A 13,256-nucleotide genomic window follows, 5' to 3' on the forward strand; every position below is an offset into this window, starting at 1 on the left:
TGATCTATATAGTTGTATAAAAAAAATGCACTTTTTAGCTTTCAAAAAAAATGCACTTTTTAGCTTTCAAAAAGTGTTTCCCACTGCTAAACCTTTCATCTAATTTCTAAATGGCTGCATTTGTAAATGTCAAAAGCCAGTATAAAGCAATATTAGTAGTAAAAACAACTTGTGGGTTTAACTAATCATTTTTTGTACAATTCTCCTTTAAGGGGGTGTGGCAAAGGGTGTGTCCTATGCCTACGTACTTTTGCTGATATTGTCCCCCATTCCAATCTAAAAAAGTTGGGAGCTTTGATGTGATGGGATATCCCTCTTCTTCTACACAGGGTGTGCCCCTGATATTTCACTAAAGCCCCTTAATGGGTCTCCTAAATTAAGAAAAAAAAAATTACAAAAAAAAATAATTTTTAAAAATAAAAATAAAAACTACTGACACGGGCAACTGGCCTACTTACACTGTCCATTGCTCTACTGACACTGTCAGTATATATACAAGCATATGTGTTTGAACTTTGGGGTGCAAACCATAATGCCATAGGCTGTGCACACCTATGTCTACACATCTACACATTCTGTGTGTTTAATAAACCCATCTACAATTCTATGTGTTTAATGGTCACCTGGGTATACGGTTTAATCACTTTGCAGTTGTCTGATATAGACCATCATATTCCTTATTTTACTGAATTTCATTATATTTTAGTTTAGTATAGTTTAATTCTATGGCACTGGGACTTTATTGTACTATACACAATAAATATACATTAATAATCCCCTTAGCACCGACCGTATGCACATTTGCTCCCGTGAGCGCCGGGCGATCTCCCGGCTGAGCCTGTCACTCAGCCACAGACAGGGCAGCCTGATCGCCCAAATTAAATACAGCCGCTCCGGCTGCTCTGTCTGTGGCTGAGTGACAGGAGGCAGGGTCGGACTGGCCTACCGGAACATTTTCCGGTAGGCTGCCTGCTCTGGGGCCACTTGGGGCTATGCTGTGGCTGCCTGTAATGCTCCCCTCCCTCCTCCTCCTCTACATGTCACACACATCGGTCAGAGCTGAAAAACGTTGGCCGTGCTGTGACAAAAGTCCCTCCCCCCTCTTAGACCAGCTCGTGTGATAGACTGAACACTGGGTCTATCACACGAGCTGGTTTAGGAGGAGGGTGGGACTTTTGTCACAGCACTGCCAAAGTTTTCAAACTGAATTGTGAGACACAGCGAGGGATGCCTGCTTTGTGTAATCTAGGCACTGACCGTAGTAAGGCTGCGGTTATGGGCACGGTGAGGCTGCAATTATGGGCATGATGAGGCTGCAATTATAAGCGAATTTTGGGCACTGTAAGGCTGTGATTATTGGCACGGTAAGTCTGCAATTATGGGCACAATGAGGCTGCAATGTTAGGCACGGTGAGGCTGCAATGTTGGGCACGGTGAGGCTGAAATTATGGGCATGGTGAGGCTGCATTTCATTGGGGGAGGGGGGGTTTCAGCGGTGGTGCAAAACCTCCCTGAAATGAGTTTACCACCTCCCTGAAATTCGTTTTTGCAGTTTGGGATGTCTGGTAAACCAATCTAGGAATATACAGCTTATACTATTTAATTGTGCATCAAACCACTTTCATGGTGAACAGCCTCAAAAACAGCAGCACACAGGGGAAACATTAAGTGCAAAGGCTATGAAACGCCACCTGAAATGACATGAACTGAAACATGTCAGTGGGAGCAGTTTTATGGACATTTCCTTTGAAATAAAGTAACATTTGGAAGAGAAACTGTAAGAAAGTGGTTAAGAGCAGTGGTTCTCAACCCTGTCCTCAAGTACCCACAAGAGCCCATGGTTTTCCATTATCTTGCACAGGTGCTTTAAATCAGAGTGTTCTGAAGCAAGTGTTCTGTGATCTTTGAAGGAAACTCAAAATAATTCAGCCGTCTTATTTTCTTTTACTTACTATTTAGGCTGGGTTCACACTGGAGAACTCAGCCACTCACTGCAGGGGTCCGGTGCATCTCCATTCACCATTTCAGGTCCAGTTTCAGCCCGAATTTTGGGTTGAATTCAGACCTAAAACAGATCAAAGGATGCACAAGACCCCTCTGCAATTCGCACCGGAACCGCTGTTGAGATGTGTGAACCGACTCCATAGAGAGCCGGTCACAATCTCCTGCAATGCGAATTGAATGTGGAGAAAACCCACACCAAATTCGCAATAGTGTGAACCCAGCCTTAATCCATAATTCCTTTAGATCCTCTAAATTTAACAGGCAAGGGGTCATTGAGGTTCGCACACTAGAGTAAAATAAAAATAGCAGTGGCAGTCCTACAATTAGATGTTAGTTTGCATATTTTAATATGGTCTGAGTGTAAATACATGGATTAGTACAATTGCTCTAGCTTATCTAAATATTTGCAATAAAGCTTTTTTACCTTCATTTCCTTTTGTGTATCGCATTCCATGTGGATGTATGCTATATGGTCTGGAAGCATTGTTGAAAAGATGAATAGTAATAATATCACCAATTTCTGCTTTTACGATGGGACCCAAAAGTCCCTGCCAGTCTGGCTTCTTTTTTTCTTCCGTGTATGAGCTATCTGTGTATTCATTATAGGTGGCCTTTTTAAAGGCTCTGCCTATTCTGTTGGTGCCCTGTTTTAAATAGATGCTGGCATGCCTAGAAAGAATAGTACATTGTATTACAGTGGGCTTACCTGTACATTGAAGCTTTCATATTGTAGTTGAACTCACATACTTTAATTAGGGCTATAGCTGTAAAATGTGTGTTAATTATGTTTTTTTATTAATCATTTGCCTACAGAAAGGTATTGGTTGTAGTAATCACAATTTGTACTCTTTACGACTCATTCACACCATGTGTAATGACTTGTGTTTTTATACAAGAGCACATAGAAAATGATGGTTCTCCGTCTCATTCACACAGTGTTGTGTACATGTGTGTTGCATTAAAATGCATCTTGTCTGCATTTTAATGTAACACACTTGAATGCATGTAAATGCATTGCAATGCAACTGAAAAAATAACACATGCCACACACGTAAAAACGCAATGTAACACAACACAATATGCATGAATATACATGTTGAGTGCGCATCAACACACATGTATAGCAGGTACCTCTCCAGGCTGATTGAATCCATGAGAGAGAGAGAGAGAGAGAGAGAGAGAGATAGAAAGAGAGAGAGAGAGCTGCATGAGCTTTTCACCCCCTTCCTCTCCTCTCACACATGCAGACACACATAACTGTTTACTTTGTAGCCTCCCTATTGGAAGAGACTGAGAACCAATCATCAGGGAACAGCAGCAGAGAACTGTGGAATATGAAGTCCCAACTCAAGGCAGCCTGATTTAGCGTGTGAGGGGAGCAGGACTGCAAATCCCAAGCTGCACTGCTCAGAGTCAAGAGGATTGTGAGCGAGACTATAAAAAGCACAGGGTGGATCAGGACAAAAAGTCTTGTCCCTGTCCCTGAATCCCATTGGGAGAGCAACCCTTTGTTGCTGTGTGAGGAGATTGTGGCCTACCAAGGGGCACACAGTCTGCAGCTCCAGCCCAGAGGAACAGAACCCACACGCTTCCAGAAGGATGCTCTGCAGCAGCGTGGAATGCCACAGAATTGGCCAATTCAACGAGTCAGAGACTGAACGCCGTCGTGACACATCTGCAGCCAGGAGAATCGGTTGATCGCTCCTTGAAGGACCACTGAATGCATGCAAGATTGGTGAGAGGGCTTTGCCCAGCAACCCTATTGCCTTCCATAAAACACCACACCTGAATACTGTGCACAGACACATGTTAACTGGATCACATAGAGGAATGCTATATCACAGCACCAGCTACTTTACATTCCATCTCATCACCCTGTTACATTCAGGGACCCTTGTCCACAGAGCTCCTACATGCCGGTGAAGAGAACAAACGCAAAGCTTTGGTCCTAGAACATTATTGTTGTTGCTATTAACCTCCCTGGCGGTACGATTATTTGGGATTTTAGGTGCTAAAAGCGGTACCATTATTTTGCATGAAAATTTGGCGTTTTATATTGTAGTCCTGTAATTCTTAGCCCCTGTACACACGATCGGAGATTTCCACAACCAAATCCGTCGGATCTTGTCCGAAACTGTTGCATACACACGGTCGGGCCAAGTTAGCGAAAAATCCGATCTTTCAGAACGTGATGACATAATTTCGTTACGATGGGACTACGTTCAGGCTAGTAGCCAATAGCTTTGATGTAGGAATTTGATCTGAGCATGCGTGGCACTTGGTCCGAATGAAAATGCTCTACACATGATCGGATTAGGTCTATCCGGCCTAGTTGGTCGGGAAATATTTCCAACATGTTGGAAAATTGGGTCGGACGGAGATTCGGACAGAATCAGTCCGATGCATACCACACACAGTTGGATTATCCAACGACACGGTCCGATAAGACGCAATCCGACAGATTATCCGACCGTGTGTACAAGGGCTTAGGAATAACTGTCTTAAATCTGTCCAAACCAGAGTCTAGCAGACATCCTGGGTATAATAAAGTTTGAAAAATGAAATCATAAATTATAATATAATAAATAATTATAAATAATTGTACCAAATAATAATATAACATTAATAAAAATTATTCAATAATGTAATCAAATCAAAAACACTGAAATTTGCTCAGTTGCAGAATTGTCACTGTCATTACTTTTCAGTATTTGATGATGGATCTCCCCACAAATCGCTATCCCTCAATTCTGCGAGTGATTCCTATCGCTGTTTTCTAGCTGGTCTGAAATAATTTTTGATGTAAAGGGACAGTTTTGGTTGCTATGGACAATCTCCAGTTTCCAGGCATAAAGAACAGTTTTTATTATATAAAACTGCATGCAGGGCACTGGGCAGACCACTAGGGACAAAGGGGATGTGAAATATTTACATACAGCAATGTAATCTGTAAGATTACATTATACTGTATGTATACTGTGTGTTTCACTTTTTGAATTTGGCACCGATCTCCGTCCCCGTGCGTCACAACGCTCACAGGGAACGGAGATCGGAGATGTGATAGATCGAGCGAGACGCGGCTCGCTCGTACAGCGGGGAGACAACGCTGGATCCGAGGGAGAAGGTAATTAAACCTCCTCCTGGATCCAGCGATGCAGTCCCGAGTCTGGCTCGGGGTTACCGCTTTTGGTATAAAAATTCCACCCCGAGCCAGACTCGGAAAGACCGTCAGGGGGGTTAAAGTGGACATGCCCCTGGTGTTTATATTACTTCATTGTGTGTGTGTGTGTGTGTATTGGAGGTACTATAGGCCGGCCTGGAGTTCCCCTTTTAGCCATAGCATTCTATTCAATCAATAGCTTGTTTGAAGGAGTCCATTTAATCTGTGTACGTTGTTATTATTCTTTTATTGTTGCATAGTGTTATTGACTGTTCTGAGAACTGTTTCAACCAAGTCCTGGCTACTTATACAGGACTTGGCTGAATAATATTACTTTAAACTTTTCACTGGTCCAAGTAAACTTGAAAGAGCAGAACTGTGTTTTTGTGTTATTACCGGGTTATTCCATCAATCACATTGCTATGTGTGCCAGAGGGACACAAAAACAGCTCCTTCGGGGGTATTGCTACACATGTTTTTTTATGCATTGTGGCACATTTTTATGTGCAGTATAGTGTGAAAGGACTGGACTCATTCACACTATCTGCAGCAACCTTTTCCACACTGGTCAATACAGATCATGGCTAGGGTATATAGAAAATTGAGGATTAAATGCTCACTTAGCCTTGGGGTAGCTTGATAAAGGCATATTGTACTTACCTTGCTACTTGCTCCTTGCTCCTTGCTCTGTCCAGTGCTGCAACCAGTACCCTGCAGCTGTTCTGTAACCGGCAAGCAGCTCAGGTTGCACTGCAGCATTCTTCCTTTTATTGTGTGTGATAATGCTAATTCTCCACCCACCAATCAGAGTTTTGGGGGAATGAAGAATGACTAACTGGACCAAGGAATCAGGTAAGAGAAAAAGCCTCTTGTGAAAACCCCTAGACATAATGAGCAATTAACCCTTGCAGTGCAGGGGGGCTTGGCACCTGCAAGCTGGATGTTTGAAATTGTTCTGGAATTGGGCTTTAAACCTTGTTAGCGGGTGGGGAGAAGCACCATGCACATTGTCTTAAGGGCACCGGATAGCATTACAAGACTGTAAAGCGGTCCTCTTCTCCATGCACAGTACACATCATCTGTCTTGCTTCAACACAGGCATTTACTGTTACCTGGTCTAAGGCCAATCAACTCTGCACACCCCAAGCACTGGTGCCCACAATTCAATTACACTGGTTGAGAACACATCTAGGGGAAATCATTGGAGGGCTCATTTCATTGGAGGGCTGTGGGCCAGTGAAGATGAGATGTGGGCATTCGTTCCGAGGGTGAGCTGTCGCAGTCGGAGGACGATGGGCAGCAAGGACATCAGGCACCGGTGGAGATGGGACAGTCGGCTGGGGGGACCTCTTCCAGGCATCATGGTAAGTCAGCATTGCCGGGGTCAGGGGTTTTGGGGGGATGGGGGAAAAGGGGGGAGTGCAGGGGGGCAGTTAGGGCTCCAGCAGGGTAGTCGGTCTCGACCGTGCCCCCTGTTCCGGCCACGTTGTCTTCTGCCAGCGCCACTGTGGAATCAGGTTTTCAGGGGTTTTTAGCATGCTTGAAGGAATTGGTCCATAAGTTTGAACCGGGACAAGGTGGGTTGCGGGCACCGGTGGCAGCTTAGGTGGCCCCTGAGGTGGGGGGTCTAGTGCAGCGACGACGGTTACCGGGAATCCTCCGGCATTGTCTGGGGAACAGGCGGCGCCCGCAAAGGAGGTCATTGGGGTGGCAGACAAAGAGGGGGTGCCTAAGACTACGGGGGAGTCAACTAACGACACGACTAAAAAACAAGATTTGGCGAGATTGGCGGACGCGGCAAAATGCGAGGTCTATGTGTGTTTCGAGGGACCTCTCGGGGCAAACTTAAAACCGGAGGTGAAAGAAAAGATCTGGAAGGGGGAATACGTTGAAATTTTCGCGTTGTTACCGCTAGAGAATTTTAATCTGGACAGGGTCAGGCCTGAAGACCACAAGGAGGATGAAGAAAAGAGGAGATACAGGCTCATTCCCAGGACTTTCCCAAATTGGCTGCAATAATGGCAAGCGTGATAGGGGAACAGAATCCGGAGCACTGATCCGACCTGTTCTGTAACTTGGACGCCATGGGAGAGGCATACAGAGTCTACAGAAGCACAGCTTGGCTGTGTTACGACGAGCACTTCAGGGAACGGAGGGAGATTCGCCCCTCCTTGAGGTGGAACCATAAGGACATTGACTTATGGATGCACCTGATGACTTCTACTAGGCCGACGGGTCAGTTTTTTCAAGGGGGGGGGGGGCCGGTGGATCAACCAACTCCGGACAATCAGCAACAAGAAAGAAAGGAGTGTGTTGGCAATATAATGAGGGGTCCTGCAAGTTTGGGGGGTCGTGCAAGTACAAGCACGAATGCTCTGGATGCGGAGGTGGACACCCCATGTCCATTGTTTTAAGCAGGGTAAAGGTCGGGCAGGGGACGCTGCTGGTAAAGGGGACAACTCCGGCTTTCAGTTTGGGGGATCAAAAGTTTTTGTCCCAATCATTCCGCATAGGGGCGGCTACGGAGGCGGTCAGATGGGGGCTGGATGAGGCTGCTGTAAAGTGGATTGGGAGATGGGTGTCTAGGAGGTTTAAATCATATGTTCGCCCCCATCTGTTGACAGTGTAATGTAATATTAATGGGTAAGGTTAATGGGTAAGGGTTTTACGCTGTGGTGTCTTGTATACGGTTAATATTAATTGTTTTTAGGGGTTGTTTTTTTCTTCTTTTCTTTCAGGAAGAACACAGGGATTGGTCTGGATTGTGGGCCACTCATAGGTGTGTTGGGGGGCTAGGAGAGGTGATGCTCGCCCGGAGGGGAGACAGCTAGGTTTTTCAGGACAGGAGGCATGTGTCAAGTGGTTTGGGGTGCCAGGTATGCTTTGGGGCAGGATGGTCTCCCAGGTGCATAGATTTGCGCGTATGGCCCGGCCTCCTGACGTGTTTGTTCTCCATGTGGGGAGCAATGATCTAGGCAGTAGGTCTATGTTGGACTTGGTACGTGATATCAAGTTTGGGCAGCTCTGCCTTGCCTTCCCACACATGATTATTGTGTGGTCTGATATGGTGGCACGGACCACTTGGCGTTTAGCACGGTCAGTGGACAAAATCAATCAGGCAAGGAAGAAGGTGAACAAGGAGGTTAGTGGTTTCGTTGTCAGGAATGGTGGGTTGGCCGTCTGGCACCTGGAATTGCAAGTGGATACTTGGTGGTATTTGAAGAGTGATGGAATTCACCTGAACGATGTTGGGATTGACTTGTGGGCCCTGGGATTGCAGGATGGGATACAGCGGGCTTTGAGGGTTTGGCAGGGCACACAAGGGTAAGGTTTTCCCTTGGTGTGCTGTGGCATGGTGTTGGTCTTTGCTGGTGAAGGATTAACCCCAGGTTTGGAAGATGTCGGGACCCATCGGTGGTATGGTACCCGAGGGTGGTATTCCAGTTAAAGGTGTTTAGCTAGAAGTTGATTATCGGGTGCACTGCGGTCAGTGTTTGTCTTCGAGCTAGCATGTCAGCTGGAGGCCTATTTTAGTTTTAAGGTACCGCAGTGCCGGAATGGATCTGGTGTTAATATTGTTTTTTTTTTCCTGCAAATACCAATTGGTGGAATTTAATAGAGGAGGTGGTTAAGTACAGGGTTATACAGTTATGTTAATTTATGTCAATTTTATTTGAATGTTTAATAATAAAGATAATTTACTGCTACAGCCAAGTTTTACTCCAGATTGGTGTGATCTCATTTTCTGGGGTTGAAGGGTGGGGTACGTAGCAGTGGAAAGTATGTGGGATGGTAATAGTGAGTGAGCATGACACATCTGTTATACAATGGTCAAGAAAGCCCAGAGCAAAAGAAATAAAGTGACATCAGCGCAGGACGGGCATGACAGGGTTAACAGGGTGGTGTGCAGTGCTGGGGAAAGATGAGAGGATGGTGCTGACTGCAAGGGAAGTGCAGGAGGGCCGGAGCAAAGTTCACTGAGCAGGAGGAGTGGTTCCTCCCTAGCTCAATCTGCATGGAGGAAGAGAGCTTCCCACCCTCCCTCCCTTATTTTGGGGGGGTTATGTGTTTATTAATCTCGTGTGATTTTCATTACAGAGCAGTGGATGTCGTGGCAGCGGCATGGTGTTGGTCTTTGCTGGTGAAGGATTAATCCCAGGTTTGGAAGATTTTGGGACCCATCGGTGGTATGGTACCTCAAGGGTGGTATTCCAGCTAAAGGTGTTTAGCTGAAAGTTGGTTATCGGGTGCACTGAACTTTGTTGTCTCTGAGCTAGCATGTCAGCTGAAGGCTTATTTTTGTTTTAAGGTACCGCAGTGCCAGAATTAATCTGGTGTTAAGATTGGGGGGGGGGGGGTTCCTGCAAAAACCAACGGGTGGAATTTAATGGAGGAGGTGGTTTAGTACAGGTTTATACAGTTACGTTAATTTATGTTAATTTTATTTGAATGTTTAATAATAAAGATAATAAAGATAATTGGCTGATACAGCCAAGTTTTACTCCAGATTGGTTTGGTCTCATTTTCTGGGGTTGAAGGGTGGGGTACGTAGCAGTGGAAAGTATGTGGAATGGTATAGTGAGTTAGCATGACACAACTGTTATACAATGATCATGTAAAAGAAATATATCAAGAGTGAAGCCTAGACTCCAATATACATTGTGACCTAGGATATCTAAACCCCTCTGAAACTGACGAGGGGCTTGTGCTGATTGGGGACCGGGAACTGACCGGGAACTGAGTAATACTTAGCCCAAATAGCTAAAAAGCTTAAAAAAAAAAAAAAAAAAACATTGTCTGGTATGCAGCTTACAGTCCCAAAATGAAAAAAGAAAAAACACTAAAAAGTGTCGCTGGAAGGTCTCCTGGATGTACTATTGTCCGACAGGCCTATAAGATGGTCCTTACAGCTTCCAGGGAGCTCCACATGGCCAGTACTATTGGGAGCAATTCCGTTCCGCTGGTTACCCTGCGTGTGTGACACCTCCTCCAGATATTCTGTCCTCTGCCACTCTGAGCTGACCCCTGATCTTGTCTAAGTCATGCCTGATTAATGTGCATTCTGTAGTCAAATGGTCAATGCTCAACATCACTCCAGCTTTGCTTGTCGGGTGATCACATCTTGGGCATCCACCTGTTCAGGAGAGCTAGGCCTAGAAGAAACAGCACCCGCATCAGGAGTGACCACCGCCAGTGCAGCCATCTGCCTGGCTTGCTTCTTGGCACTTGTGGATGGCGGAGGAGAAGGCAAGATGGCGGCGGCGGGGTCTGTGTCTGGGCCTAGTGAGGAGCGGGTCTGGCGCTGTCTCCGCAGGGTCTAATGGCCGGCTGTGGATGCCCCCTTTTTCATGTCTGGGATTTCCCCCACACCATCCGGTGCATCAGCACCCAAAATTATGGCCGTACCGCTCCAAAAAACGGATCTTAATCAGGAGTATTGCGTAGCTCCCTGAACACACGTCCTGTCTCTCCAACATCCGGTCATGCCCCAATTAATTATTCTTAAGATGTGTTGCTCTATGCAGATATTATTTTAACCACAATAAAATTGTGTGAAAGTATGGACTATGAAACTAGAAAGATAAATTAAGACTTATTTTACAATAAGTCACTTTACAATCACCATTAACAGTCCAATAGATAGGGTGACACAAAAACTGAAATTATATTCACAAGGATTTACCAAAATTTTACACCACTAAAACATATGTATATACTAGGGCACTATATAATAAAATAGTGCAGCGCAATAAATATAAAAGGTTCTATAACGGATTGCAAAGAAAGTCCCTAAATAAGAAAGTAAAAAGTATTTTAACCAAAAAGATGGCCTGTCCTGGGCAGGACTTCTTCAGCGTTGGGCTTGTTGTCCTGCCCAACGCTGAAGAAGTCCTGCCCAGGACGTAACACATACGGGGGTCAGGTGTTAAGCATGACATCATCCGTGGCCATCTTTTTGGTTAGAATACTTTGATATGTTTACACGCCAGCACTCGGCTTGGAGTGCGGCTGAATGTGATTATATTTCTTTGCAATTTTATTTGTCATTAAAGCTTGTATACAGTGATCATTAGATCGCTTTTCCCTTTTTTATTTGTGCGGTGAGCATTATGAGCATTATTAATCTGAATCTGTGGATGGTGATATAAGAAAGGTACATTTCCTGGGGATCTGCTTACTGCTTAATAACCTGTTGCAGGTCGATATTTTTATTGCAAATTTGAAAATCTGAAGGGGGGGGGGGGTTTGCTAGAAAATTTGTTTTTTAAAGCAGAGGCCCTAGGGAATAAATTGGTGGGTTTTGCAATTTATGTCAGACTGTATTTACGTGTTTTTTCAAAGGCAGTTTTTGGGAAAAAATACACTTTTTAAAAATGTTCTTGCACAAAAACACAATGCATAAACAACATTTTTTGGTAAAAGATAATGTCGCACCAAGTAAATAGATCCCTCCTTTACACTTCAAAGTATTCAGATCGCCAAAAACAGGGATTCTGAATACTGTATTTTTTTTTTTAAACTGGCGCCATTGGCAGCCAAGTAAACGGGAAGTGATGTCATGATGTCGCTTCCGTGTTTACTATTAGGAGACTGGAATGAAGCTGATTACGGCTTCTTTCCAGTTCCTCACCAGCAGCCGGAGGCATCAGATGTGTGATCGTGCTCCCAATTGAGCGGTAGCACCAGTAACAGCGGCGGGAGGCGGCGGAAGGGGGGTACGTCCCCTCCCGCTCCTCTGGCATAACAGCAGAGCGGCTTTTAGCTGCTTCGGTTGTTATGGCTGGATAGCCAATTGCCCGCTGTAAAAAACGGTACCGGGATGATGCCTACAGGTGCGGGCATCATCCCGGTATAACCCCCGGAAGCCGAGTACGCACATCTGCGCACACTCGGCGGGAAGGGGTTAAAAAAAAATCAAAAGTGTTTAAAAACGCTATTGAGATTTTTAGGTACCGTACTTTGTCGTCATTCCACGAGTGCGTGCAATTATAAGGTGTCACATGCTTGGTATCTATTTACTCGGCGTAACATTATCTTTTACATTATGCAAAAAAATTGGGCTAATTTTACTGTTTAATTTTTTTTAAATTCATGAAAATGTCCCTTTTCCCAAAAAGTTGCATTTAAAACACCACTGCGCAAATACTGTGCAACATAAAATATTGCAACAATCGCCGTTTTATTCTCTAGAGTCTCTGCTAAAAAAATATATAATGTTTGGGGGTTCCAAGTAATTTTCTAGCAAAAAATATGGATTTTAACTTGTAAACACCAAATGCCAAAAATAGGCTTAGTCATGAAAGGGTTAAACTGGTGCCTTTCAGACTTCAGTAAACCTACATTTGCAGGCATCACTCCAGTACAACCACTTGAAGCCAAGTGACGTACAGGTATGTGATTTGGATAAAGGACCCTCAAGTGGGATTTTTTAGGGAAAATACACAGATAGATTAAAAGTTTACAACAATAATTTTATTGACATATATCTGTATAAAAAAAAGGACATAGAACATGTAGTCATCATAAAAACTGTGATGTGATTGCTCATGCTGCTTTGTGGGAAAAACTAAAATGGAGTTTTTGCAAAGAGCATACCATCATATACTTAGTATACAATCATGTAACCCAGATTTTCCCCTAGGAAAACATGTTACCACTGTACATGGGGACATTTCCCCTAGAATTATGTTATTGATATGGGATTGAGTATACCCTGAGTATACCCTGGTATGCAAGGGGGGGACTGGAACAAAATCCTGTTACAGCGGGAACAAAGATGGATATTTAGACTAAATGCCACATTTCCACCAGGACTAAACACATCAATAGCATACAAACCCTTTTTGGAGAGTTTTGTGTAATGGGGTCCAGAAATAGACTAACACCCTCAACTATCTATCTGGAATGGTAGTGTAGATAGCCCTACACAACTTTTTTCCAAATTTCAGTTATTCTTTTCTCTTTTATTTACTATCCTCTTAGGCTGGATTGACACCTATGCCTTTTTTGCTTTTTGCATTTTGCAGATTTGCACTAAAATCCATTCACCATGGTCTCCTATGGAACACGTTCTGTTGTGCAAATCTGCAAA

The 13,256-nt window shown here is 44.3% G+C and overlaps 1 protein-coding gene across 1 annotated transcript in view; it reads right to left on the bottom strand.

Annotated features, from left to right (window-relative positions):
- The window catches only part of LOC143988585 (ceruloplasmin-like), a 209,706-nt gene that overhangs the window by 163,720 nt on the left and 32,730 nt on the right, over window positions 1–13,256 (bottom strand). Inside the window, exon 2 of the mRNA XM_077488263.1 lies at window positions 2,429–2,673. Within this exon, the coding sequence (XP_077344389.1) occupies window positions 2,429–2,673 (245 nt within the window). The remainder of the gene's footprint in view (window positions 1–2,428; window positions 2,674–13,256) is intronic.

Source organism: Lithobates pipiens, unplaced genomic scaffold (assembly GCF_037356315.1).
Source record: "Lithobates pipiens isolate NorthernLeopardFrog02 unplaced genomic scaffold, aLitPip1_a1.2 Scaffold_18, whole genome shotgun sequence".
NCBI classification, from domain to species: domain Eukaryota; kingdom Metazoa; phylum Chordata; class Amphibia; order Anura; family Ranidae; genus Lithobates; species Lithobates pipiens.